The following is a 27,517-nucleotide window of genomic DNA, read 5'->3' as shown; positions in this document are numbered from 1 at the left end:
TATCTTAAGAATTTTCTGACATTGGAGAATTAATTTTTAAAAGCCTTTTTGAAGAAATAATTAATCCTTCAAGGAACCCTTCACCTATTTTGCTTCAGGAACTTGAGTTTCATTTCTAGTCTTTTACATTACTGTCATTCAGCTTTGTTTCATTTTAATATTTTATGTTTATTTTTCACAGGTTTCGGTATATTATCCTGAAACAGAAGTTTTTAGAAGCTTTATGTGTTAACAATGCAATGTCAGCAGAAGATGAACCCCAGCATGTAAGATTTTTATTCCTGAAGGTTTGCGCCATAGTCTTGTTTCAGTCATAAGTATTGTATTAATTAAGAAAAAAAATTAGTATGGTGAGTTTTCAGTGTCTTTGTGAGCTAGGATGGACAAAATTTGCTCTTTTGCAGATATGTGCTTTCATTCCATAGTGCTTCTAAATTTGTTCTGCGATTTAGGCAAAGGTGATATATGAATGGATGATTGGTAGGCAATGTGTGTTCATTTATTATTTAAGGTGATTTAGATAGCAATAGATATTTGACTTGATGAATCTAAATCATTGCTTTTCTTATACTTGAAGTGAATTATGCTTACTCCTCTTTCTGTCTTTTTAGTAATTTCTTTGACCCAGTGGTTGTTTTTTGATAAAATATATCCTTATGACAATTTAAATTTAATTATATTAAATTCTTTTTGATTAAAGTGATTTTAAAATTATTAGTTTTGTTATAACCACGAGTGAGGAAGCTTTTATTAAGTGTCAATAAGTGTTCATTGGAGTAAAACCAAAAGGATATTACAGTGGGGACATTCATATATAATATAGAAATACTGCCAGATGATGATGTTCAAAGGTGGGAAAAAAACACTTGAATGTAAGTCAAAAGATCTGATTCTTTTCTTTGTCGCTATCCAACTGGATTAACTTGTTAAATCTGCACCCTCATTTTTCCCCATATATAAGATGTGGAAATTGAACTATGTCAGCACTAAGGTTTCTTACAGCACTAAGAGCTTATGATTCTAAGACAGCATTCACTGTACAAGTTAATTGTAATTTGTCTCTCAGCTGAGTTTCCTTTTGTTCTCCTGTTTTTGTAATAAATGAGCTATAGATGTTCCCTTTTCTTGATTTGCTTACTTTTCCCACACAAACTGGTCCTAAGGCAAGTTTGAGTTTGAGAATCGTTCTTTTGTTTTTTTGAAATAGTTTATGAAAGTTTGTAAAATATCTTTGTGTTTGAATACAATATTCTCATTGACTTCATATCTCAGAGCATTTCTTTTTATAGTGATCACATATTTTTCTTACAGTTGGAATTTACCATGCAAGAAGCTGTGCAGTGTTTACATGCCCTAGAAGAATACTGTCCTTCTAAAGATGATTATAGCAAGCTCTGTTTGCTTTTGACTTTGCCTCGTCTGACCAATCACGCTGAATTTAAGGACTGGAATCCCAGCACTGCACGGGTTCACTGTTTTGAAGAGGCTTGTGTCATGGTTGCAGAATTCATCCCTGCTGATAGGAAGCTAAGTGAGGCTGGTTTTAAAGCAAGTAACAATCGTTTATTTCAGCTTGTGATGAAGGGCCTGCTTTATGAATGTTGTGTAGAATTTTGTCAAAGTAAAGCAACTGGAGAAGAAATTACAGAAAGTGAAGTACTTCTTGGCATTGACCTCTTATGTGGTAATGGTTGTGATGATTTGGATCTGAGTTTATTGTCATGGCTTCAGAACCTCCCATCTTCTGTCTTCTCTTGTGCTTTTGAACAGAAAATGCTTAATATTCATGTTGACAAACTCCTGAAACCCACAAAAGCTGCATATGCTGATCTTTTGACTCCTCTTATCAGCAAACTTTCTCCCTATCCATCGTCGCCAATGAGAAGGCCCCAGTCAGCGGATGCCTATATGACCCGCTCTCTGAATCCTGCTCTAGATGGCCTTACCTGTGGACTAACCAGTCACGATAAGAGAATTTCAGACCTTGGAAACAAAACTTCTCCAATGTCACATTCCTTCGCTAACTTCCATTATCCAGGGGTTCAAAACCTCAGTAGAAGTCTCATGCTTGAGAATACAGAATGTCACAGTATTTATGAAGAGTCCCCTGAACGGTAAGTATTTGCTCTTAAAAATTAGAAGATCCTCACAATAAGTTACCTCACACGTGTGAGATAATTTAATTAGTATGTGCTTTTTTAATGTTCAAGTTTCTTTAGTTGAAAGTTAGTCCTTAAAACTTTACAAAAATTTTTAAAATTAAAAAAAATAAAATTGAGGTAACATTAGTAGTAATGCATGTGTTATTAGCTAAGCAGTAGTAATAACCAAGAAATCTTGTGTCATGCCCTGAAATTGGAAAACTTAGAAGGCAAAGTAATGAGGAATTAAGAATAGAACATGGTCTTCGGAGTCAAACTTGGGTTTGAATAATAACTTTGCCATTTACTAGCTGTGTGACCTTGGATAATTACTTAATCTTTCTGAACTTTACCCTCTCTATAAAAGAAAATATTGTCTTCCTAAGTGAGGTAAAGATCCTAGCAGAGTCGTAAATATGTGACTGGTGATTAATAAATGTAAATTTCTTCCCTTTGGAGCTCATCCCCTTGGTAAGTACAGTTTGTCAAAGGGACTGGTAATAAAATGGTATGGGACAGTTATTATGCCATGGAGAAAGTATAAAAATTTACCTTGGAGAAAGCTTACCTTGTTTGAAAAAATATTTATTTATTTTTAAAGATTTATTTATTTATACATACAAGAACTGGAGTACAGTCCAGAGGTATGAGGGGGTGACAGGATTCACCAGACAGAATGGGAAACAGGACAGGCATATTGACTGAAATACACTGCTGAGGGGAGCAGCAGGCGAGACAGGAGAGGTCTGCTGCGCCATGTGGGTCAGCTCCCTGGCTGGAGATTGAACTCATGCTGCAGTGGCTACGGATAGCATCATAGTGCTGCATCTTAACCCTTGCGCCACCAGGGAGGCCCCTGAAAAAAAAGTTTTAAATGTAATTTTAAAATTCTTAGAAGCCCAATTAGATTCATTATAATAAAGGTGCCACTAGGGGTCTCCCTGGTGGTGCAAGGGGTTAAGCACCACACTATGAAGCAATCTGCTGCCTCTGCAGCACGAGTTCAATCCCCGGCCAGCCAGGGAGCAACCCACATGGTGCAGCAGACCTCTCCTGACTCGTCCACTGCTCCCCTTAGCAGTGTACTTCGGTCAGTCTGCCTGTTTTGTTCCCCACTCTGTCTCTGGTGAGTCCTCTTACTCCCCGCATCTCTCTGGCCTGTACCCCAGCTCTTGTATGCATAAATAAAAAGAAATCTTTAAAAAAAAAATAAGTAAAGGTGCCACGTGAACAGACCTGTACTTGTGGTAATACATTTTTGAAGTAGATATTTTAGTGTGTACTCATGATAACACCATGCTGCATGCTGCGGTTCAACATTGAGTTACTATGATAAAAATAAGAGAAAACATGAAGGTTTATAAAGGAGTGTGTGGATTTTGAAGAATACCTTTTCACTTAAACAAAAACTCAAAGGATAAATCAGTTGAAATATGTAAGCTTTGGCTATTCAATGTAATGGTCTCAAAATTAAGTGGTAACCGGGCCTCCCTGGTGGCGCAGGTGGTTCAGTGCCACACTGTGAAGCTGTCTGCAGTCTCTGCAGCACAGGTTTGATCCTGGCCAGCCGCGGAGAAACCCACATGGCGCAGCAGACCTCTCCTGTCTCGCCCACTGTCCCCCTCAGCAGTGTATTTCATCAGTCTACCTGTTCTGTTCCCTGCTTTGTCTCTGGTAAATCCTCTCATCCCTGGCATTTCTGGCTGTACCCCAGATCTTGTATAAATAAATAAATCTTTAAAAAAAAAAAATGGTAACCAAAGTATTCTTAGGCATGGGCCAGCAGTGTATCTGGAGTCTGAAGACCTGGATCAAGTCCTAGTTTTATTTATCAGTCATTCAGTTGTAGGGAAATCACTTGTTTTTGAGTATTTCTTCCTCTGAGAAATGGGAGTTGAAACTTATTTCACAGGTTATTGTGCAAGTTAAATGAGATAATGTATATCAAAGTGATGTATAAATTGAAAAATTAAATCAAATGTTACTTTAAGGTTGTTTTATTCTATAAATAGTTAACACCATCTACAGTTTCAATTTTATGGACACAAAATGAGGCTTTATTTAGTCATTGGCTGCTTACTGCTCTGTCTGGCAAAAGCAACTCTTCCCAGGTCTTTCTACCTCTTGCTCTGGGAACCTCCTTGTTTAATAATCTGGTATTTTTCTGTTAAAAGCACGTTCTGTTTAAAAGACAAAAAACAAAAACCCTTTACATAGTTTTTTTTTTTGTTAAAGATTTATTTATTTATGCATACAAGAGCTGGGGTACAGGCCAGAGATGCCGGGCATGAGAGGATTCACCAGAGACAGAGTGGGGAACAGAACAGGAAGATTGACCGAAGTTCGCTACTGAGGGGAGCAACAGGCGAGTCAGGAGAGGTCTGCTATGCCATGTGGGTTGCTCCCTGGCTGGCTTGGGATTGAACTCATGCTGCAGAGGCTGCGGATTGCTTCATAGTGTGGTACTTAACCCCTTGTGACACCAGGGAGGCCCTACATAGAGTTCTTAATAGAAGAAAGGAAAAAAATCAGTTTTGGTACATTTGCTAAACTAATGTGTATGTAAATGAATAGTTGTAAATAATTACATGAATATTATTTGTATGAATAAAATGGTAAATATTCATTGTTTTAAATTAAAATTTCTCCAGCTAAAATATATTTTCCTTCACCTTCACTTCTTCCTTTTTTTGTTTTTTGCACCTTTTTGAAAGAAGTGATACACCCGTTGAGATGCAGAGGCCTATTAGTAGTGAAGTCCAGGGCCAGAGTTCAGTTTCAGAAAAAGAGCCTGCAAATGGAGCACAGGATCCAGGACCAGCTAAGCAAGAAAAAAATGAGGTAATATTTATTAGCTGTATTGTCTTTTAGAGTTACTCTCCTTGTAAGAGGTAATTGTATTGCTTGCTTAGAATTTAAAAGGAATTTTCTGATATTTGAGAGCAGGAGAGAGAATATCTAGATTATCTAATGACTAGTTTACTTTTGCCCCTCTTCCTAAAGAATATATGGAGTTTTTATTTGTAGTTGTATATTTTGGAGCATTTAAACAGGTTATTAATCTAAAAGACTACAGCTGAAATATTACACATTTCAGGACTCAAGTAATTGCACTTTATATGTGTACAGTTTGTATTTTTCATATATAAACTCTGTATTTTACTAACTAGATTTAGTGAATAATAAACTAATGACCTTTATAATGACCTTTCATCTAAGTTTTTGGAGTTCTAGATTTTTTTTGTGGTATTTTTGTTTTTGTGGTATGAAGTAATGTGTAAGTTTTATCTAGTAAGTTGAATAAGTTTATGTTTTCAACTAAATATGAAAAATATAGTAGAAAAATGATTATTGAAAGTACATTCATATATGCACCAAACTGTAGAACCACAAAATATATGAAGCAAGCATTGTCATAGTTGAAGGAAGAAATAGATAGTTCTTTAATAATAGATGGAGACTCCAAAACCCCTTAATAGTAATAGACAGAGCATCTAAACAGAAGGTCAATAGAAGGATATAAAGGACTTGAATAGCACTTAAACCAACTAGATATAATAGACATTTGTACAATGCTGCATCCAACAACAGCAGAATGCTACATTATCATGCTAAGTGATATAAACCAGACCCAATATGACAAATATTGTGTGATTCCACTTATATGAGATATCTAGAATAGGCAAAATCTTGGAGACAGAAAATAGAATAGAGGTTATCATGGGTTTGGGGGAGGGAGAAATGGGCATTATAGTTATATTCATAATATTAATAAAGAAGGATTGTTACTTTATCCTGGAAAAAAAAGATTTAACAGCTTTAGTTAGCTATGCAGAACTCTTGTTTAAGCTTATTGTCAGTGTTGGCATGATTGATAGAGATGATTGATTTGTTTCAGGGTAACCCCAGTAAATACCTGGTCTATGTAATATGACTAGACTCCAACTTGGCAGGAGAATCTATACCAATGTTAGAATTCACTAAATATCTAAGTCCTATAAATTTGTTTAAATGTTTTACAGTTCTTTTAGAAGGGTGAAGTAGCAATTTGAGATTGCCGAGTTAAACCCATTTATTCCACTACCTGTGAAAGGCCATTTAAATCTTGAAATAAAATAGTTTTTTATTAAAATAGAGGGAAATTTTACGTTTCTCTGTAGAGTAACCTATTAAGCCATTTACATGCATAAATTAAGTGTATTGGACAGGGTTAATACTGTGTTTATTAAATATCCTTGCAGTTCCTCACTAAGTATTTTTTCTCAAGTAATATACATAGATTTGTATTAGTCTTTATCCACATTCATTTTCTCTCTTCTGTTATCACTGTGATTTGTTTAGCCAGAGGTTCAGAATGACTGTTCATTTTGGTCCATCTCTTCCTGTGGAATAAAGCAACTTAATTATTTACTTGACTATTAAAACTCATGGACAGTCAGTATATTATTTTTCAAAGAGCAATATGTTAAGTATTGCTTAATTGTTAAGTAGCTATTTGTTTATTTTTAAACAAATAGCATTTATAGAAATTACTGTTGAGTAAGGACATAAATTCAAGCATAGTCTTCTCAAATATATTATTTTTTTCTATTTTTTTTAAGCTTCGAGATTCAACAGAACAATTTCAAGAATATTATCGGCAAAGATTGCGCTACCAACAACATTTAGAACAGAAGGAGCAACAGCGACAGATATACCAACAGATGCTGCTTGAAGGAGGTGTCAATCAGGAAGATGGTCCTGATCAGCAGCAGAATCTTACTGAACAATTCCTTAATAGGTTGGTCTTTTAGTCACTTTTTAAAAATATAAGGGATTATATGAAAACTTAAAAGCATATGACAACTGCTACTTTCCATGGAATTTTCAAGCTTTTTAAGTGTTTCAAGTAATATGGAGTGTTAACATAATATTTTCTAGTCAAAGCTTTCTGAGGGCTCGTTTAATTTTGTTTTTCCCTTTAAACATTCTTTCACATATAAGCAACAAGAGCAGGAGAATGTGGTGCTTTGAAGCACAGGCTGGAAGTAGACTGCCAGGTGGATCCAGCTTTGTCTCAGAGTAGCTGTGCACATAGGAGTTACTTAGCTTCTCTGCTTTTTTCTTGATCTACTTCAAAGGATGGCCATGAATATTAAATGAATTAATCTATATAAAGTATTAGAACTTGACATATAGTAAGCACTATATTAAGTGTTAGCTGTTGTTTTTATTGTCATTTTGAGTGCTTAAGCTTTCAGATTCTTTTAAATTCAATGTATTTACATTTTTTTAAATAATTTCTGCCAAGTCTGTATAAACTCACATTATTTTTAGTTATAGAAGGTGTATATATATCTCATCCCTTTTTTTAATCAGTAAACCAGAATATGTGTATTTAAGTGAGTAGGGTTGTTGAAGATTAAATGAGTTTACATAAAGTAGGAAGTGTGCCACTTACGCTGGCTGTCATCATGATATGATTAGACAATGCAGTGATGACTGTCAGTTCGTAGTTCAAAAATATTGGAAGTCATTTGTTTGACACTCTGAGGTTTGTAGAAACTGTGTGAACTTGAAATTGTTCCTATCTTTTTTTTTTTTTTTAAAGATTTATTTATTTATTTATGCACGCACTGGGTACAGTCAGAAGCACAGGAGGGTGACAGAATTCACCAGAGCTAGAGCAGGGAGCAGAGCAGGCAGACTGACGAAATACACTGCTGAGGGGAGCAGCGGGCACGGCAGGAGAGGTCTGCGTGCCATGTGGGACCCTCGCCGGTGGCCGGGGATCAAACCGGTGCTGCAGGGGCTGCGCCACCAGGGGAGGCCCGAAATTGTTCCTATCTTTAAACCTTATCTCAAGGAATATTTATAGTGGCAATCTAACGAGTCTGAGTAGACCTCTGAACTTTCAGTTTGAGGATTTTTTTTTCTTATCAACTCCAATAAAAGGCTTATCAGAATTAACCTAATTTGATGACTTGCCACTTTTGATTTTTGCATATCTTCTTCATATACATAAAAATTATGGTTTGCAATTTGATCCTGACCATTTTATTTTTCAGTGAAAGCAGATATCTAGTGTTAAGTTAGAAGATAATGTGGCAAGGTTCTGTGACTTTAATAATTGTAAGCATATACTTCCTTAGGAAAAAAGTTAAACTATTTAAGATGGTTTATCCTTTCTTTAAAGACAATCATAAGTTAGAATTCAAGTTCTTATGCCTTAGGCTCAGTTTAGTGCATATTTATTGTTTATTAGATGTTCTCAAATTTTTTTGGAGATCATAGTTTAAAATTACATTGAAAGGTAAAGTATATTATAAAAATCCATGGGATAACCAGGTCTGTTGTATGAATGAATGTCTATCCTAAGCTTTTGTAAATTAGTTTCATATGAATTTTCTTACTATTTTGTAAAAAATTAATTTTTTCTTACTATTTTGTTTTCTAGCCCTTTAATATAATACTTTTATTATATCCTTTCTTTTAGACCTGAGTTTGACATATCTGAAGCCTGTTCTAGACTTCAAAATACTTATACCAAGCACAAATTGAATAGAGATAGGATTTGTAAATTGAAATACATAGTTTAAATATATAGTCAGCATAGTTTCCAGATTTAAATTTTGCTTCTTCCTTCTAAGGACCATAGAAAGAGGAGTCATAGGTACATAGAAATAAGATCTTATTGAAAATATCAGCAACATGATGGAATTTTAATTATATGACTACTTTATACCTCCTGATATTTTTGTTTCCATTAATACTAATAGTTGGCACAACTTATTTGGAACTTATAGGATATTTGTACTTCCCTATCCTCCCCACTTTTAGAGTCAAATGATATGTTAACATTTTAGACTTCTTACTTAAGAAGGCATTTCCCAAATTTATTTGACATCAGACTTTATGGGAAACATTACACAGGATTAGTGTTTCATAGAAGATAATTTGGGAAATGCTGTCTAATAAATTAACTGTTAGATATTTAATGGCTGTCAATTCCTTTTTTAAACTATTCTTTCAATGTTTTTTAAGTCTAAACATACACATTTTTAATGTAGGAAAATTAGAAAATAAAATAAACCACAACGCCTATTGACAGTCACACTCCTGTGTAGTAGTTCTCTCTCATTTTGAATATAGGTTGGGTAGTGACCCTAGGCCAATTCTGGGCTAAATCTTGAGAATTCAACAGCTTCTTCTGTGTGCCCATTAAAGCTTTGAGCACAACATAATCACTTGTTTTGTTGCTGAGAAATTTTGATAATGGTGACTTTTTTACTATTTTGAGAAATTAATTTTTAAGTTGAAAGTTAAACTAAAGTTATCCAGAATATTTTTTGTTTAGTAAATGATGCTAAATTTTTAAAAATCACTGATTTTCATTATATTTATCTCCTTTTTAGTATTGTACTGTAGGAAAATTTATATCTTCAGAGTCCTGGTTATACCTTAATTAGTGTAATTTTTAGTACTGAACTTGCCATAGCTGATATATTATAGATGTATGTGTTTACTTTCTCAAACTTTCAATCTTTCATAAGTTAGGAATGTGATTAAGTTTTTATTTTAAAACAATTACATTGTTTTATTTTATAGGTCCATTCAAAAGCTTGGTGAATTAAATATTGGAATGGATAGCCTTGGTAACGAGGTATCAGTACTCAGCCAGCAATGTAATGGGAGCAAAGGCAATGGATCTAGTAATTCTTCTGTAACGAGTTTTAATACACCACCCCAAGACACTAGTCAGAGATTAACACATGATACTTCAAATATCCACACAAGTACTCAACGTAATCCTGGGTCAACAAACCACATACCTTTTCTTGAGGAATCACCTTGTGGAAACCAAATGTAAGTGATTGACTTTGTAAAATCTGGAAATATCAGCTTCCTATTAATGAATAGACATTTAAAGTTGCACTTTTCTTTGGAGTCTTACGAAGAAGACTTTGAGTCTTGTTACTTACCAAAATTTTTTCCTAATCTACCTTTATCTATATTTTCTATTGATGTCTAAGTCTCTTAATCTTTAGTCTGCTTATATTTTTCTATTTTTTTAAACCATCTTATTCAGCGATCATGAATTTTGAAGCTTTATCTTCTGATTTTTTTTCCTTGCATTGGTATAATCTTTCAACAAATAACATTTAATTCACAGACTTTTAGAGTACAAAAGGTTTTGTAACCTGATGGGATGATTGCGCAAGATAGTGTTGGCAATTCTTGCAACAGCAATTGAAGACATTCCATACTTAGTTTTCACTAGTCAAGGAAATTTTTTATTTTGGTAACATTAGTAAACAAGTATTTATCTATGCACTGGGAGTAATTAAGGATCATTTTCTTCATCTGTTCTTAACATTAAATACCTTTCAGAGTAGTTCATTTGAAAATGCAAAACTTGCTTTTGGCATTTGGATGCTCCTGGGAATTAACCTTACAAATCCAACATCAAAAGCTTGAGTTTTATATTTCAGAACACAGCGTATCCAATATTTTCTTCTTTTTTTAAGGTTTCTAAGGGCCTCCCCCATGGCGCAGCGGGTTGAGCACAGTGTGGTGAAACTGTCCGCAGCCTCTGCAGCGCAGGTTCCATTCCCGGCCAGCCAGGGAGATTCCCACATAGTGAGGCAGACCTCTCCTGTTGCACCTGCTGCTCCCCTCAGCAGTGCTTTCGGTCTATCTGCCTGTTCCGCTCCCCACTCTGTCTCTGGTGAATCCTCTCACCGTACTGCGTCTCTGGCCTGCACCCCAGCTATTGTATAAAAAAAAAAAAATCTTTAAAAAAAATAAAGTTTCTAAAACACTTATTTTGTATATTCCCAAAATTAGGACTCAGATTTTAAAGTTTAATTTTTATTTTTATCAAAGTACATGATTTAAAAAACAAATAACTCAAAGTCTTAAAACAATGGAGAAGCCCATTTCTTACCCATCTTTGTTCATGATTTCTGTTTCTGGTAGGCTACCATTTTCAATCCAGTTAACTGGGTTAGCTCTCTCTTTTGCTCTGTATCTCCACATTTTTTTTTTAAAGATTTATTTATTTATACAAGCACTGGGTACAGTCAGAAGCACGGGAGGGTGAGAGAATTCACCAGAGCCAGAGCGGGGAACAGAACAGGCAGACTGACGAAATACACTGCTGAGGGGAGCAGTGGGCGCAGCAGGAGAGGTCTGTCGTGCCATGTGGGACCCTCGCCATGTGGGACCCTCGCTGGTGGCCGGGGATCGAACTGGCACTGCAGAGGCTGTGGGCAGCTTCGCAGCCCAGCGCTCAACTGCTGCGCCACCAGGGGAGGTCCTATCTGATTTAACACATTTCTGATTAACATCCTTTTACTACTGTGTTTATTATCCATTGATTCCCTGTCCTTTAGATTTAGCTACTATGCATATCACCAAAAACACACTCTGTTTACCCCTTTTTCCCAGTATGTATCAATTTTTGTTTAAATTGGTAACCACATTGCGGCCATGTAAATGTTATTTACAGTTGTTATGTAATGTAATATGATTACTTTTCCTTTTCATACAGCTTTTTGTTTTTTCTGGGGTGATTAATTCCCTCATTTTGGGGGGGTGTGTATAATACATGAGTACGTTTAGTTTCCTGTGTACCTATCACTAAACTATCTGCAGATGCTTTGACAGAACTGTAAAATCATAAAGCTTCTCTTATTACAGTAAAAAAAAAAACAGGTGCTTTCTCTTTTCCATTTTTTCTCTCTGAGAGACATTCCTCCAGGATCACTCCTGTTTTACTTTATATTCATTATTATTTTATTTAGAACTGAAGAGTCCCGAAACTTCCTGTCACAGTCCTTCTGGGAATTTCATTTGCCCCTTTCCTGTATTGAATCCCCAGTTTTCAGAATTTCATGTAGTTTCCCAAAAAGAGATACATCTAGAGGTGTAGTTTTGGAGACCTTGCAACTCTGTCTATATCACATTTAATTTGATAATTTTGCTGACTATAGAATTCTAGGATGAAAATCATTCCTCAGAGTTTCAAAATCAGTTACATGATCTTCTAGTTTCAGTGGTATAAAGAAGATGTTATTGTGACCTGATCTTTTTACATAAGCCTGCTGATTTTTCTCCTCTGGATTTTTTTTTCTTTCCTACTCTATTTTTTTTAGGACTTTCTCTTCATTGATATTCTAAAACTTCATGATATGCCTCAGAGGGAGTCTGTTTTCCTTTATCATACTTGGTATTTTTGGTGTCTTTTTGCTGAAAATTTTAATTATGGATAATTGAAAAAATATTAGCATTTTCCTCATCTCTATTTTCTATTGATTAATTTTTTTCTACTGCCATATTTTTATTTTCTGAACTTATTCTCTTTAAAAAATTGTTTTAAATAGGTAACTATTCTTGTTTCCTGGATTTCATTATTTTCTTTTCTATCTGTAAGGATTTTAATTATATTTTTTTAACTTTTGTTTGTGGAATTGCCTTTCTACTTCCAAATTGTTTATCTGTTCACTTAATCTGACTTTCATCAGGAGATTTTCTTCCAGTATTTAGAAATCTTTATGTGTAAAGAGTGTGACATTAAAAAAAAAAAATACTGTTTGGAAGGAAGGGGCCTTTAATACTGACCTCACAAAAAAATGAATAAATGGAAACATTCTTTATTGTGGGATCCTCAACTGTCAGTCTCTGTTAGTCTTTTCTCTGGTGCTAGATAATCTTCCTAAAGAGCAATTCAAGTTCTTACCTGGGATAGGATGAAGCATGGCAACCAGGATTCTGGAACTAAGCAGGTGAAAATTTAATTTGTGAGGTTTGACTTTACTTTTTAGAATGGCATCTCAGCCCCTCCTTATAGCTGCTTGATATCACTGATTCCAGAACTTCTTAACAAATGGCTCCAGAGAAAAAACTTTGACTGGAACCAGTGAGGCTATTTTGCAAAAAAAAAAAAAAAAGAAAGACAGATGAATATTGGTGATTGAAAGGATAAATTTAATTTCTATTTTGATGTTCAGAGTAAATTTCATTTGCATTTCTACTCATACAGCTCATCCGAACATTCTGTCATTAAGCCACCTCTTGGAGATTCTTCAGGGATTCTGTCAAGGTCAAGAGGGGAAGAGGTAATACTTTGAAGAAGGAGGTTTCATTGTTTTTTTTTTAATATGTTTGTAATTTTTGCTAAGGAATTCTCAAGTTAAAGAACCATTTTTAGGAATAATCATTACTGTTAGTAAATGCTGGTATTTATGTCCTAGTAGTCTTGAGTTTTCACTGGGCTAAGCACATGTGAGAATATTTATATTATATTAATTACCCGGTAGTGATCTTGGCAGATGATGTGGGACTGTGTGCTACTCTGTGGTTAATTTGCTCAGGTGTTGCCGAGATCTCCTTTGGGCTTCTCATTAATGTATCTGTTTTTTGTTGTTGTTTTTTTGTTTTTGTTTGGTACCAGACATCCTTCCTTAATAATATACAACTTCACTCCCTCTTAATCTTCCTAGTTCACATTTTCACCTCATAAACAAAGACATTATTTCAGATGCTTATGGAGGCAAAAGGTAGCATGAATAAATCTGACCGTTTCTATGATAAGCACACAGGAATAGGGTCCTTTGCACCGAGAAATACACTAGTGTTTTTAGTTCTTTTGATTTTCAAGAAAAGCTGTAAGTGTAGGTTTTTAAGTAAAATCTAGTTTTACATGGCAACAAATTTTTAACACATTGGAGGAGCAAATGAAGTTAATTTATGGCATTGTCACAAATTAATTGTCATAGTCAGTGAAGAAACACTTGAATGAGCGATCTGCACTTTAAATTTAGTAATGAATAGCAAGCAGAAAAGTTGTGCTAATTGGGATTTCCACTTAAGAGAATATATGATAGTAGGTAGTGAACATAAAGTAAGAAAGTAAATAATACAGTTCAACTGAATTTAAAATAAAGATGAATTCTTTTCAATTCATTTGTGATAGGAGGACATTCATATTTATTCTTTCCACAGGATGACAAATCAAAAAAACAGTTTGTTTGTATTAATACTCTGGAAGACACACAAGCTGTGAGAGCAGTGGCCTTTCATCCGGGTGGTGGTTTATATGCTGTTGGTTCAAATTCAAAAACTCTGAGAGTATGTGCCTATCCAGAGGTTATTGATCCAAGGTAAGGAGAGATATTTATACTGCCATTCTATTAAAAAAATTTTATTTTTATTTATTTATGCATACAAGAACTGGGATGTAGGCCAGAGGTGTGGGGGGTGAGAGGATTCACCAGAGTGGGGACAGAACATGCAGATCTACTGAAACACACTGCTGAGGGGAGCAATGGACGAGACAGGAGAGGTCTGCTGTGCCATGTGGGTCACCTTCCTGACTGGGATCAAACTCATGCTGCAGTGGCTGGGGAGAGCTTGAAAGTGCTGAGACTTTAATCCCTGCGCCATCAGGGAGGCCCCGATATGACCTTATCTATTAGGTACACAATTCTTTAAAGTTACTAAGAAAGCAGATAACTTAGGTAGAACCTCAAGAAAACTGAATTTGAACTCTTTACTTTTTTATTTGGTAGTCTTTGTCAGTTTATTTCTTAAGGTTTTTATTATCAAAATTAGTTGGCATAATAAGATCATGAGGTATTTGGTAGATTTTGCAATTTAAGAAGTGAATGCCACAAGTGGAATCATTTTCCTTCCAGTAGACAAAAGCACCCAAACAAATCTTTAATCCTTTTATTTTTAAAAAATAAAAATCAATACATGTCATAGTGTGTTTCGGGAATTTTTCACTACTCCTAAACCTCTAAGCCTTTTTAAATAATAAAAAGGGGCTGCGGTGGTGGGAGAGCTATGGGGACTGCACCTGAGAGGAGAAATCAAATACTGTCCAAAAATTAACAACAATGTAAGAAAAGAAGTACTTCATCTAAAAATAAACTTAAAAAAATATAACTCCAGTTTGGAGAACACAAGGGTAGAATTTTTTAATTGCTTTTATTAGAGTCTCTGTCTCTGAAACCAAAAATTAAAGCTTTTGGGCTGCAGTAACATTCAAAGGTTGGGAAGGAGAATAGGACCCATGTCAGATGATACCATTGTAATTTATTGGTGCTCATTTTTTTAAGTTGAGTAGGAATACATGAAGAAAAATAGGCAGAATTTCAGATCAGAATGGAAAATAGCAATAATTACAGAGGCAATGCCAAAGACATGAATTTTTTAGGGTTAGCCTGACCTTAAGTTAACTGTTTCTCTTGTTTTGTATTTCATGTGCTGGCATTGTTACACATAGACATTTTTTTTTTTTTTAAAGATTTATTTATTTACACAAGCACTGGGCAGTCAGAAGTGCGGGAGGGCGAGGGAATCCACGAAAGCCAGAGCGGGGAACAGAACAGGCAGTCTGATGAGGTGCACTGCTGGGGGGAGCAGCGGGCGTCAGGAGAGGTCTACGAACCATGTGGGACCCTCGCCCGGTGGCCGGGGATTGAACTGGCGCTGCAGAGGCTGCGGGCAGCTTTGCAGCCCAGCGCTCAACCGCTGCGCCACCGGGGAGGCCCACACATAGACATTTTGTGAGGAAACTGATTTTGGTGAAAATTAGTCCCTTTATTTAGCAAATACATTTTGAGATCCTTCTATGTGCTAGGTATTATTCTAGGTTTGGGAGGTGGTTGTGAGTTAAAAAGAACATATTCATTGACTTCATGGAACTTCTGGTTTAGTGCAGATAATGGACATTATGCAAATAAACACACAAATAAATATAATTATATATCGTGCTGAAAGTTTTGAAGAAAAAGTACCAGGTGCTATAGCAGAGTAAAATGGGGAAATGAGAGGACTGCAGAGTCAGGGAAAGACCTCTTTGAGAAGAGGTATTAAAGCTGAGATCTGAGGATGAATAGAACCCCCCATGTGGAGAGGTAGTAGATAATAAACAGAGGGAACAGAGGCTTTGTGAGGAACTGCAGTAAGTTCAGGTGGGCTGGAGTGTGTGAGATATGGACATGAACAAATTATGCAGAGCTTTGTAGCCATTTTGGAATTTATCCTAAGTGCAGCTTGAGAAGCTACTGAAAGTTTTAAGCAGAGCAGTGTTGGGATCTAGATATATCTTGAGACCATCACTCTGACTGTGGGTCTGGTGTCAATACAAGTAGATCCTAGGAAAAAGGTAAGAAGCTGCTGTCATTGATGACTAGTATGATTGCAGTGGAGAGGAAGCAAAATGGGGGAGGTAAAGTCTGTTTAAAGAAAGAATTAGTAGGCCCTGGCAATGAATTGACTGCAACTGAAAAGAGACTCTTTTGACCTGATCCAGATCAGTATTAAATACCTTCCAGGTATTGAAGATTTGTCAGTCTTTCTTAGTAATAAGTTTCTTAATTGCGAAAAATTTCAGTTATATGTAAAAGTAGGGACTACTCCACTGAAATAAAATTCTTATCAAGATTTTTATCACGTTATATTTATCATCTTTTGTTTGCTAAAATATAAGGTAAATTCTAGACAGGTCATTTCATCCTTTTGAATGAATCTTAAAACATGTACACCTTCATATATAGACTTGATATTATCATTATACCTAATAAAATGTCTGGTAACCTACTGGTAGTCTATTTTAAAGTACAGATAAGATTCTACTCCACAAAACCAATGTTTAACTCCTATTAAAGACTAAACTCTTAAGAAACGTGGAATTTTGTACTTTCACGGCTGTGCCTGCAACTCCTCATTCACGATTTACACCCAGGTCCTCGGGATGCCCTGGATCCTTCACTCTAGAGTCCACAGACTCTTTCCCATGCTGTGTGCTTGACTGAGATTTTCCCTGCTATACTTCATCTTTACTAATGCTATTTGCCTACCTTCATTTTTTCTGTAAAAATTCTCCCTGTCTTTTAAGGCCTAGTACTTTTTTTTTTTTTTTTGTGTGTGTGTGTGTGTGTGTGTGAAAGAAATTTATTTATTTTTTTAAATAATAAATTTTATTTTTATATTCCCCATACAATTGCAACCCCCCCTTTCTGATCCCAATCCCTCCCCTCCCGCCCCCCACCCCCCCAAAAGTGTCTCTGTTTCATAGTTTTTTGTTGATTCTGATTTTCACTTTCTTATAGTTATTCATTTTCCTGGTCCCTTATTTAAGTTTTCTAGATTCCTGCTATGAGTGAGACCATCCGGTATTTTTCTTTTTCTTTTTGGCTTATTTCGCTGAGCATGATCCCTTCCAGCGCCATCCATGTTGCTGCAAATTGCATGTGCTTATCTTTTTTGAATGCTGAGTAATATTCCATGGTGTATATGGACCACATCTTCTTGATCCAGTCATCTATTTTTGGGCATTTGGGTTGTTTCCAAAGCTTAGCTATTGTAAACAGTGCTGCTATAAACATAGGGGTGCAGGTGTTCTTTGGAATTGATGTTTCTGTGTCCTTTGGGTAGATACCTAGGAGTGGAATTGCTGGATCATATGGAAGCTCTATGTTTAGTAGGTCCAGAAATCTCCACACAGCTCTCCATAGTGGTTGGACCAGTTTGCACTCCCACCAACAGTGCAGAAGAGTTCCTTTTTCTCCACACCCTCGCCAACATTTGTTGTTGCTAGTTTTTTTAATATGTGCCATTCTCACTGGTGTAAGATGGTATCTCATGGTAGTTTTGATTTGCATTTCCCTGATTACAAGTGATGTTGAACAATTTTTCATATGCCTGTTGGCCATTTGCATTTCCTCTTCAGAGAAGTTTCTTTTTAGCTCTTCTGCCCATTTTTTAACTGGATTATTTTCTTTGTTGTTGTTGAGTCTCATCAGCTCTTTGCAGATTTTTGTGATCAGTCCTTTATCATTAGTGTTGGATGCAAAAATGTTCTCCCAGTTGGTGGGGTTTCTCTTTGTTTTTGTTATTGTCTCTTTTGCTGTGCAGAAGCTCTTTAATTTGATGTAGTCCCAGCTGTTTATCTTTGCCTTCACTATCACTGCTTTGGGTGATGTGTCTGTAAAGATGTCTTTGATGTGCAAATCACGTAGTGTTTCGCCTATATTTCCTTCTATATATTTTATGGTTTCAGGTCCTATGTCTAGTTCTTTAATCCATTTTGAGTTGATTTTCATGTATGGTGTGAGGTAGTGGTCAAGCTTCATTCTTTTGCATGTAGCGACCCAGTTTTCCCAGCACCACTTATTGAACAAACTTTCTTTGCTCCAATGCATAGTCTTTGCTCCTTTGTCAAAGATTAGTTGACCATAAATCTGTGGGTTTATTTCTGGATTTTCTATTCGATTATTTGATTCCATTGGTCTGTATGTCTGTTCTTGTTCCAATACCATGCAGTTTTGATTATTATGGCTTTATAGTATAGTTTGAAGTCTGGGAGTGTGATGCCTCCATTCCCTTCTTTTTTTTTTCAGGAGAGCTTTGGCTATTTGGGTTTTTTTGTGATTCCATATGAATTTCATCAATAATTGTTCTATTTCTTTGAAGAATGACATTGAAATTTTGATTGGAATAGCATTGAATCTGTATATTGCTTTTGGTAGGATTAAGGCCTAGTACTTTGTACTGGACTGTAATGCTTACACTTGCCTCACTGAATGTGGGTAGCCATGACATATCTGCCCCCCCAGATTTTTAATTCTGGACACATCTCTTGCCTCTTTTATTTTTTCATCTGTCCTTTGCCTCCCCTCAACCCTAGCTAATTACTCATAATGTTCATTAAATGTGTATTGGACTTTTTGAATTTGGTAGCATTATTAGCTCTTTTTAAAAGTTCATTTCCTTTGGTTTCTCATTTAAAATCTGAAAAATACATGAAATGAAAACTTTTAGAAGTATTCCATTCCTATGAGGTCTCAAATGGGAGTTAGATTAGTATAAGGATGATTTATGATTTTACTTTTGGATTTTTTTAAAATGCTGTAAATTTGTTTATTCTAAGATTTTGAAATTGTTAACATGTTGTCTGGTATCTGTTTTCTCCCTCAAGAACCACCAGAATTTCATATTCATTAACTTTGGCAAGCAAAAAATGGAAATATCTTTCTTTAATTTTTCTTTGTAGTGCACATGACATCCCTAAGCAGCCAGTGGTACGTTTTAAAAGGAATAAACACCATAAAGGATCCATTTACTGTGTGGCCTGGAGTCCGTGTGGACAGTTACTAGCAACAGGATCAAATGACAAATACGTCAAAGTGTTGCCCTTCAATGCAGAGACCTGTAATGCCACAGGTAGGGCCGAGTATGTAAGCAGCCACTTAGGGTGCATTCTTTAGGTTTCCTCATATTGTATCTCTGATACCTCTCCATTTCTCTAATAAAATTTAGGAATATAGCATTTAGGAGAATTTTTTGGCATTCAAATTGTTTAGTCATATTCAAGAAGCATTCTTTTTTTAGTAAGTTTTTACAGGAGGCAAGGTGGCTTCTAATCCTTAGAAAATTATTATATTATTTTTTTGATGGAAAGGGCAGTTTTTTGTTTTTTTTTTTAAAGATTTTATTTATTTATACAAGCACTGGGTACAGTCAAGTGCAGGAGGGTGAGAGAATTCACCAAAGCCAGAGTGGGGAACAGAACAGGCAGACAGATGAAGTACACTGCTGAGGGGAGCAGCGGGTGGCAGGAGAAGTCTGCGTGCCATGTGGGACCCTCGCCAGTCGCCGGGGATTGAACCAGTGCTGCAGAGGCTGCGGGCAGCTTCGCAACCCAGCGCTCAACCGCTGCGCCACCAGGGAGGCCCAGAAAATTATTGTTAAAGAAAAATACTTTCAAATAACCACCAGAATTTTTAATGCATATTTTGTAGAGTATCTGCCTTTTCTTTTATTTTCTTTGGGATAAAATACAAGAAGGTAAATTGACATATAGCTGTTCTAGATGATAACCGAATTGGTATTTCTCGAAGTCCTTTGCTCAGTAAAGTGAAATGAACCCGTACCACTCTGCCTTTATTTTTGGTCATGTTTGAGGCAGTTTAGAATTTCAACTGATCACATTAAATTGAGCAGCATCTTTTTTTTTTAATTCTTATTGCTGTTTCAGGACCAGATCTGGAATTTAGTATGCATGATGGGACAATTAGAGACTTGGCATTTATGGAAGGCCCGGAAAGTGGTGGAGCTATTTTAATAAGTGCTGGTGCAGGGGACTGTAACATTTATACAACTGACTGTCAAAGAGGACAGGGCCTCCATGCTCTGAGTGGACATACCGGTATGTGACATCAGTCTCAGAGGCTACTTTTCTTTTTGTCCAATTCATGCTGTCACCCTTCCTCCCTCCTAGCTCCCCCTCCCCTCACCACCCCCCCTTGCCATTTTCATTAAGGGCTATATTTACATCAAAAGGGATTTCTTCAAGACAGGGAATTTTTATTTCCAAAATTTAAGTTGTGAACTTTGGCTAGCAACACAGTAATGATGGCTAACATTTCCCAGTATACTAACTTTTTTATTTATAGACATAATTCCTTAATTTAATCATCACAACAATCTTATGAGGCAGGAAGTTTTGTCTCCATCTTATACATGAAAAAAGTGAAACTTAAGAGGGCATAACGATTCATATAATCTTACTGATAAATGTGGTAGATCTGAGGTATGACCCTCAGGTATGACCCCAGCTGTGTCTCTTCCAAAGCTGGTGATAAGACTCCATAATTCAGGAAAATTTCCTCTGAGGAAAATTTGCAATAACTTCAAATGATAACTTTTTTCCTTCAGAACTGTGATGTTCTGAAATACTGAATCACTAAAAAAGAGTGTTCATTATGGCTTTGATGTATGTTTTACTGAATTTTAGTTTCTTGAAAAGTATCAACATGTTTGATGTATGTGGAAAATCTACATTTGATTTAATATTTGATTTGCCAGACCTTCACTTGCCCAGTAATAAGGAGTACTTAGCTTTGAATGTGTTATAGAACAGTATTGTTCCATTTTATAACTGAGGATATGGTCTTTCACAGGGCATATTTTAGCACTTTATACCTGGAGTGGCTGGATGATTGCATCTGGGTCTCAAGATAAGACTGTTAGATTCTGGGATCTTCGAGTACCAAGTTGTGTTCGTGTTGTTGGTACAACCTTCCATGGAACTGGTAGGTTTTTCTGAAATTTAAATGAATTTATATGAGAAAGAAACTTTATAAATTGCACTTAACCTACTTCTCCCCTACAGAATATATGTTGAAAAGAATAGGAACAACAATAAAATGAATACTTGGCACTTTTGTTGATTATGTTAAATTCTTTGAGAATACTTCTATGTTATTTTATTTGTAAAAATGATAGCTTATGAAACAAGCCTAGTGACATTAGTATTTTGCCCCAATTATTCTGTTAGGGCCATTTAAGAACTCAGACTTTTAAAAGACATTTTTTTTCAAATGTATGCAAATGGTAAAAATGGAAATTGGACAAAAAGAGTACAGTATTTTCCTTCGAGTCCTAATCCTTGTTATATTTATCTAAAGGACTAGTTCCTTATTTATTCTTCTGGAAATATTGTATAAATATATCACCAAAAAGTTTACATATCTCATAATCTCCCTTTTCCTTTAACCATATCAATACAAAAATGTCTTGCTTTTTTAACACACACAACTGTCTTTTTTTTTCAACTTAACAGCACATCTTGAATTGTTCGAGGTAGACTGAGACTCCTGCTTGTCCCAACAATAGAATATCTAAGAGTCACAGTTTTCTGCTGAGTCTTTATTTTATTTTATTTTATTTTTTTTTTAAAGATTCTGTATTTTTATTTTATTTTTATTTTTATTTTTTAAAGATTTATTTATTTATTTATTTATTTATACAAGCACTGGGTACAGACAGAAGCGCGGGAGGGTGAGAGAATTCACCAGAGCCAGAGCAGGGAGCAGAGCAGGCAGAAAGACCGAAGTACACTGCTGAGGGGAGCGGCGGGCAGCAGGAGAGGTCTGCGCGCCATGTGGGACCCTCCTCTGGTGGCCGGGGCGGGGATCGAACCGGCACTGCAGAAGCTGCTGGCAGCTTCGCAACCCAGCGCTCAACCGCTGCGCCACCGGGGAGGCCCGAGTCTTTATTTTAGACTCTTTTTACAGTCTTTGTAGTTTTTTTTTTTTTTTAAGATTTATTTATTTATTTGAGGGGAGCAGTGGGCAGCAGGAGAGGTCTGCGTGCCATGTGGGACCCTCACCCGGTGGCGGGGATTGAACCGGCGCTGCAGAGGCTGCTGTCAGCTTCGCAACCCAGCACTCAACCACTGCACCACCGGGGACGCCCCAGTCTTTGTAGTTTTTAATAGCAATTCTTTGGCACTATTTCAAGTGATAGGGCCTGCCTTATATTCCTAACTGCTGGAGGGTTTGTTTTTTAAGATTTATTTTTATTTATTTATGCATATAAGAACTGGGGTGTAGGCCAGAGGTGTGGGGGGTGAAAGCATTCACCAGAGACAGAGTAGGGAGCAGAACAGGCAGATCTGCTGAATTACACTGCTAAGGGGAGCAGTGGGTAAGACAGGAGAGGTCTGCTGCGCCATGTGGGTGGGTTAGCTCCCTGGCAGGAGATCAAAGTCATGCCACAGTGGCTGGCAATAGCTTGATAGTGCTGATACTTTAACCCTTCGCTGCCAGGGAGGCTCTTGGAGGGTTTTTTTTTTAAATGCTTTTTTCTGTACTTTCATGTACCTTTTTCTATACTTTGATTCAAACTATATATGATTTATTACAGCAAATTTGATTCTGAAATATACACACCTATTTTATATTTATATGTAGGAATTTCTGATCATTGATCTGTTAAAATTTTGCATTGATAGCAATGCAATGTACATATTGGGCCTCCATGTGGCTTAAGAATTAAATCTCAGTGCTACCACCACAAAGGCCCAACATGGTGGCCTGAGTTTGATTCCCGGCCAGGGAGCTGACCCATGTGGTGCAGCTGTTCCCCTCAGCAGTGTATTTCAGTAGATCTGCTTGTTCTGCTCCCCACTCTGTCTCTGGTGAATCCTCTCACCCCCCACACCTCTGACCTGCACCCCAGTTCTATGCAAAAAATAAAATCCTTTTTTAAAAAAGTTAATGTATAACACAGCATAAAGAGTCAAAGAGTTCAGTAAAGCTTATTAAGAAAAATAACACTGCCTTAGGAATCACCCCCTGCCCACCATTCCCCGCCTCATTTCCCATTTCTCAGAAGCAACCATTTTTAACTCCTGTTGCAGTTTTATTTTCATATATCTAAATTGCATGTCTATAATCATAGCCTTTTGAGATCATTGATTTTCTTTCCACCATAGAAGATGAAGATTTAATTTTCTCATGTCCCTTTCCAACTCCTACCATCCCTCATCCATTTACATACTTCCCTGTCCCATCTTTTTGCTGTATTTCTGTCAATTTTGGTTACATCAGTATTATAGTTTACATTATGTTTAACCACGGAAGTGCTATTCATATATTTTCTTGCATATCTTTTGTTTTCCTTGGTGGTAATAATTGCTTTTTAGTTTTGTTTTCTTAGTTTCTATATGCTTATCACTACGTTATCTCTGAACTTTCTCCTGTCTGAATTACTTCAGCCTTTTTTCTGGGACTTTAATTTTAGGGTCATTTTCTGTCTCTTGCAATATTGATGTTTCTTCCTCTACTTCCTCTTCCTAATTTTTTACTCCTTTTCTTACTCAGATGTCTCAAAAGTGTTGCCTATTAGTGCATTCCCCGTATTCCCTCTGTCAAGTATGTGTCCCGCAGCCACCATTCTAATGAGAGCTGCATTGTCAGGATCACTGACGCCCCTCGCCTCATGTTGTCAAATCACATTTACATCCTCATCTCCCTTTGGCCTTCAGCAGCACATAATGGTTTAGCTCTTCTTTTCTTTTGGGCTTTCTTAACTTCTTTAACCTTTCTGGGTAACTACGCCTTTGCTGCCTTTTTTTCCTGTGCACAGCCCCAAATATTGCTCCTTAGGCTCAGGATTTTTGTCTTCTTTCTGTCTCTGTTATTACCTATCATAAAACTATTGCACATACATTTTTTTTTCTTCTAAACATTTGCTTGAGTAATTCTTCCTGACCATATTAGGCTTCTTGTTTTCTCAATCAAGATTTCAAACAAATCATTTTTTAATAATATGACTGTATAATACATATGACCTCCCTCCCGCCCCTCCCATATATACTGTTTACTGTTCTTAAGGATCTAACTGATGTCCCTGTTCTGTGAAGTCTTCCCAGGTGATTTGGTCGAGAGCACTGTTCTTCAACCTTACTTTTGTTATTGCCTACACTAAGGAGAAAAACGATATTAAATATTTTCCTAATAAGAGAAATTAAGTACTTATAAAGAACAAGATTTTTTTGGGGTAAGATAAAGCTTTGGAGGACTACAGAACATTGATTTTTAGAGATTTTTTTTTTCATCCCTGACAAGCATTTCATGCTCCTTGGGACATTATTGTTTGAAAATACATGTTATGGGGTTTGGGCTTCAGCCTGTGAACTCAGGGCTTATTTTCTGTTGTGTTCCTCTTGTATTCATGTTGCTTTGAGACATTTCCTACACCATGTTCTGAAACATATTTTGTTATTTAGCTTATGATTCCCCCTATTAAACTCTTAGGTTGCATATGAGAGTATTTGTGGACACTTACCCAGCAGTGAAAGCTCTGTAATGCTGTCCCAGTGGGTTTTTCTCATTACTCACAGAATCTTGCTTCATACCTTGCCCCTAAACAGGACTCAAATGTTTGTTGATTGAAGTCAGTTTGAATTCTTTCGTAGCTATAAGCTATATCATATCCTTAGTGTATGGTTCAGCAAATGTAATTAGCTGTTGAAGTTAAGCTATGTTGATTTTTCCATATTGAAACTTCCCTTTCTCCTGCTGTAGGCAGTGCAGTGGCATCTGTAGCCGTAGATCCCAGTGGCCGTCTCTTAGCCACAGGACAAGAAGATTCTAGCTGCATGTTGTATGACATAAGAGGCGGACGAATGGTACAAAGTTATCACCCTCACTCCAGTGATGTTCGCTCTGTTCGATTCTCTCCTGGAGCTCATTACTTACTAACAGGATCCTACGACATGAAAATTAAGGTGACAGACCTACAAGGTGATTAATATTGACTTGTTTTCTTGTTTTCAGTCTCTGCTATTCTATTTGGTGTCTTTCCTTTTTTGTTAATCTTTTATTACTGACTACACAAACTTTTTGAATTTTAGTTTTAGAGTCTTTACTGAGCAATTTACTGGTGCTATATTGAGACAAGTGTAGCAAATTATTAAATTAACTGAGGTTTTTAAAAATGGATTTGTTTTTTAATATTACATAGTTTTTAAAATATTTAAAAGAATCAACGTTTATTATGCCAACTCATCCTGAGTTTGATAGTGGCAGACAGTAAAATGGGCATTTATGAGCTCCTATTTGCCTCTATTTTAAAAAACTTAGTGTATGACTTTGTGTAATTAGTTAAAAATTCATTAAACAAATATCTATTGGGTAACAACTAGGGACAGAAAAATGAATAAGACAGGTGACTTCTTGATGGAACTTACATTTTACAGATGGATAAAAAGAAAACCAGTAAGTGATGTAATTTAAGTATTGGCAGGTGTTCTTAAAAAATTAGCGAACTACTAAGGTCAAAAGGGAAAGCCATTTTATTTTTTTTTTTAAGATTTATTTATTTATGCATACAAGAGCTGGGGTACAGGTCAGAGGATCACCAGAGACAGAGTGGGGAACACAGCAGGCAGACTGACTGAAATCCACTGCTGAGGGGAGCAGCGGGCAAACAGGAGAGGTCTGCTGTGCCGGGGAAGGCTATTTTAGATGGGATAAAGTAGTTCTCTGCAGGGAAGTGCTGTTTGTGAAGCGACTTGAGTGATGGAAAGGAAGAAGGCACACTAGGACCTCATAGACCATAGAAAGCATGAAGTTGCTGAGGCCGAATGAATTTGGCATGTGCAGGACACTGCAGGAAACTTGTGTGACTGGAGCTTAATGAGCGCAGGAGAGAGAGGATAGTAAGTAAGAAGCAGGCCTTTTAGGCATTTTTAAGGGCATAATGGCAATCCTTTGAAAGATTTAAAACAGAGTGATATGATCTGAATTACATTTTCTTTGGGGTTGCTGGGTCCAATTTCCAGTGTGGGGAGGGAGTTTCCCATATATACAATAAGCAATTCTCCAGTACCAGCTGGGTATCCTCCAGTTCAACTTAATTATGACATTGTCTGCCCAGGGACAGTCATGTTCACAGGCTAAGTGTTCAGTCCTACAATACTGCATCTTCTCCATCCCATTTCAGATGCTATTTCCAAATGCAGGGTGATACCCGTGCTTCTGAACAACATGTCTATAAATCAGTTTTCCCAAAACTCCTTCCCTGGGCTCTATTAATTTGCTTTACCAGCTCACAGAAGTCAGATAAACATTTTACTGTTAGAGTAAGTTTTAATAAAAGGATATAATGCAGGAACAGCCAGATAGGGCAGTGTTTTTGTAGGAAGGGTGTGGACCTTTCATGCCTTCAACAGGGGTCTGCCATTCTCCCCAGTCTCCATCTGTTCACCAACCTGGAGCTACCTGAATCCCGACCTTTTGGGTTTTTATGAGGGCGTCATTACCCAGACATGATTGATTAACTCATTGACCAAGTATATATTTCTTATTATAAATCACACATTTTAAAAAGATAATTTTAAGTTTTATAAGGAAAATGGTTTATAAGTATATCAGCGAGGAGGCTATTGGAACAGTTAAGGGAAAACATGATGGTGGCTTGCACTGGGGTGGTAGAGGTGGCAGAAGTAATAAGTGATTGAATTTGGAGCATATTTAAATTTGATTGGATTAAACTTGGGGAGTGAGGGATAAAGGAATTAATCCTGATTCCTAAAGTTTGGGCACAACAGCCAGAATGGGCAATGCTTGCCGGGGAGGTGCAGCAATGCTTTAACTGAGATGAAGGAGACAGGCAGGGGGAAGAACAGGCTTAGATATGAATATCAAGAGTTCAGTTTTATTTATTTTATTTTTTATTTATACAAGTGCTGGGGTACAGGCCAGATGCATGGGAGGGTGAGAGGATTCACCAAAGACAGAGTGGGGAACAGAACAGGCAGACTGACTTAAATCCACCGCTGAGGGGAGCAGCAGGCGAGACAGGAGAGGTCTGCCGCGCCATGTGGGATTCTCGCCGGCCAGCCGGGATCAAAGCCATGCTGCAGAGGCTGCAAACAGCTTCACAGTGCGGCGCTCAACCACCTGCGCCACCAGGGAGGCCCAAGAGTTCAGTTTTAAACTGGGAAGCTGCAACTTTAAGTGAAAGAACATGTAATGAAAGCAGATGCTCTAATAAAGTTACCTCTGTCAACATTGGCCAGGATTGTGTTTTCT

The 27,517-nt window shown here is 36.7% G+C and overlaps 1 protein-coding gene across 3 annotated transcripts in view; it reads left to right on the top strand.

Annotated features, from left to right (window-relative positions):
• Positions 1-27,517, top strand: part of WDR47 (WD repeat domain 47) — a gene marked incomplete at both ends in the record, with an annotated part of 33,102 nt that overhangs the window by 5,015 nt on the left and 570 nt on the right. Inside the window, 11 exons of one of the 3 annotated variants that reach the window (XM_084241804.1) lie at positions 182-266; positions 1,312-2,114; positions 4,859-4,982; positions 6,743-6,921; positions 9,729-9,986; positions 13,165-13,240; positions 14,127-14,284; positions 19,186-19,355; positions 20,170-20,340; positions 21,095-21,226; positions 25,007-25,225. In XM_084241804.1, the coding sequence (XP_084097930.1) occupies positions 182-266; positions 1,312-2,114; positions 4,859-4,982; positions 6,743-6,921; positions 9,729-9,986; positions 13,165-13,240; positions 14,127-14,284; positions 19,186-19,355; positions 20,170-20,340; positions 21,095-21,226; positions 25,007-25,225 (2,375 nt within the window). Of the gene's footprint in view, positions 1-181; positions 288-1,311; positions 2,115-4,855; positions 4,983-6,742; positions 6,922-9,728; positions 9,987-13,164; positions 13,241-14,126; positions 14,285-19,185; positions 19,356-20,169; positions 20,341-21,094; positions 21,227-25,006; positions 25,226-27,517 lie in introns of all 3 variants that reach the window. The other 2 variants (XM_084241806.1, XM_084241805.1) reach the window with 2 other exon arrangements.

Source organism: Talpa europaea (genome assembly GCF_964194135.1).
Source record: "Talpa europaea genome assembly, chromosome: 9".
NCBI classification, from domain to species: domain Eukaryota; kingdom Metazoa; phylum Chordata; class Mammalia; order Eulipotyphla; family Talpidae; genus Talpa; species Talpa europaea.
This window is presented reverse-complemented; position numbering and strand designations above follow the sequence as displayed.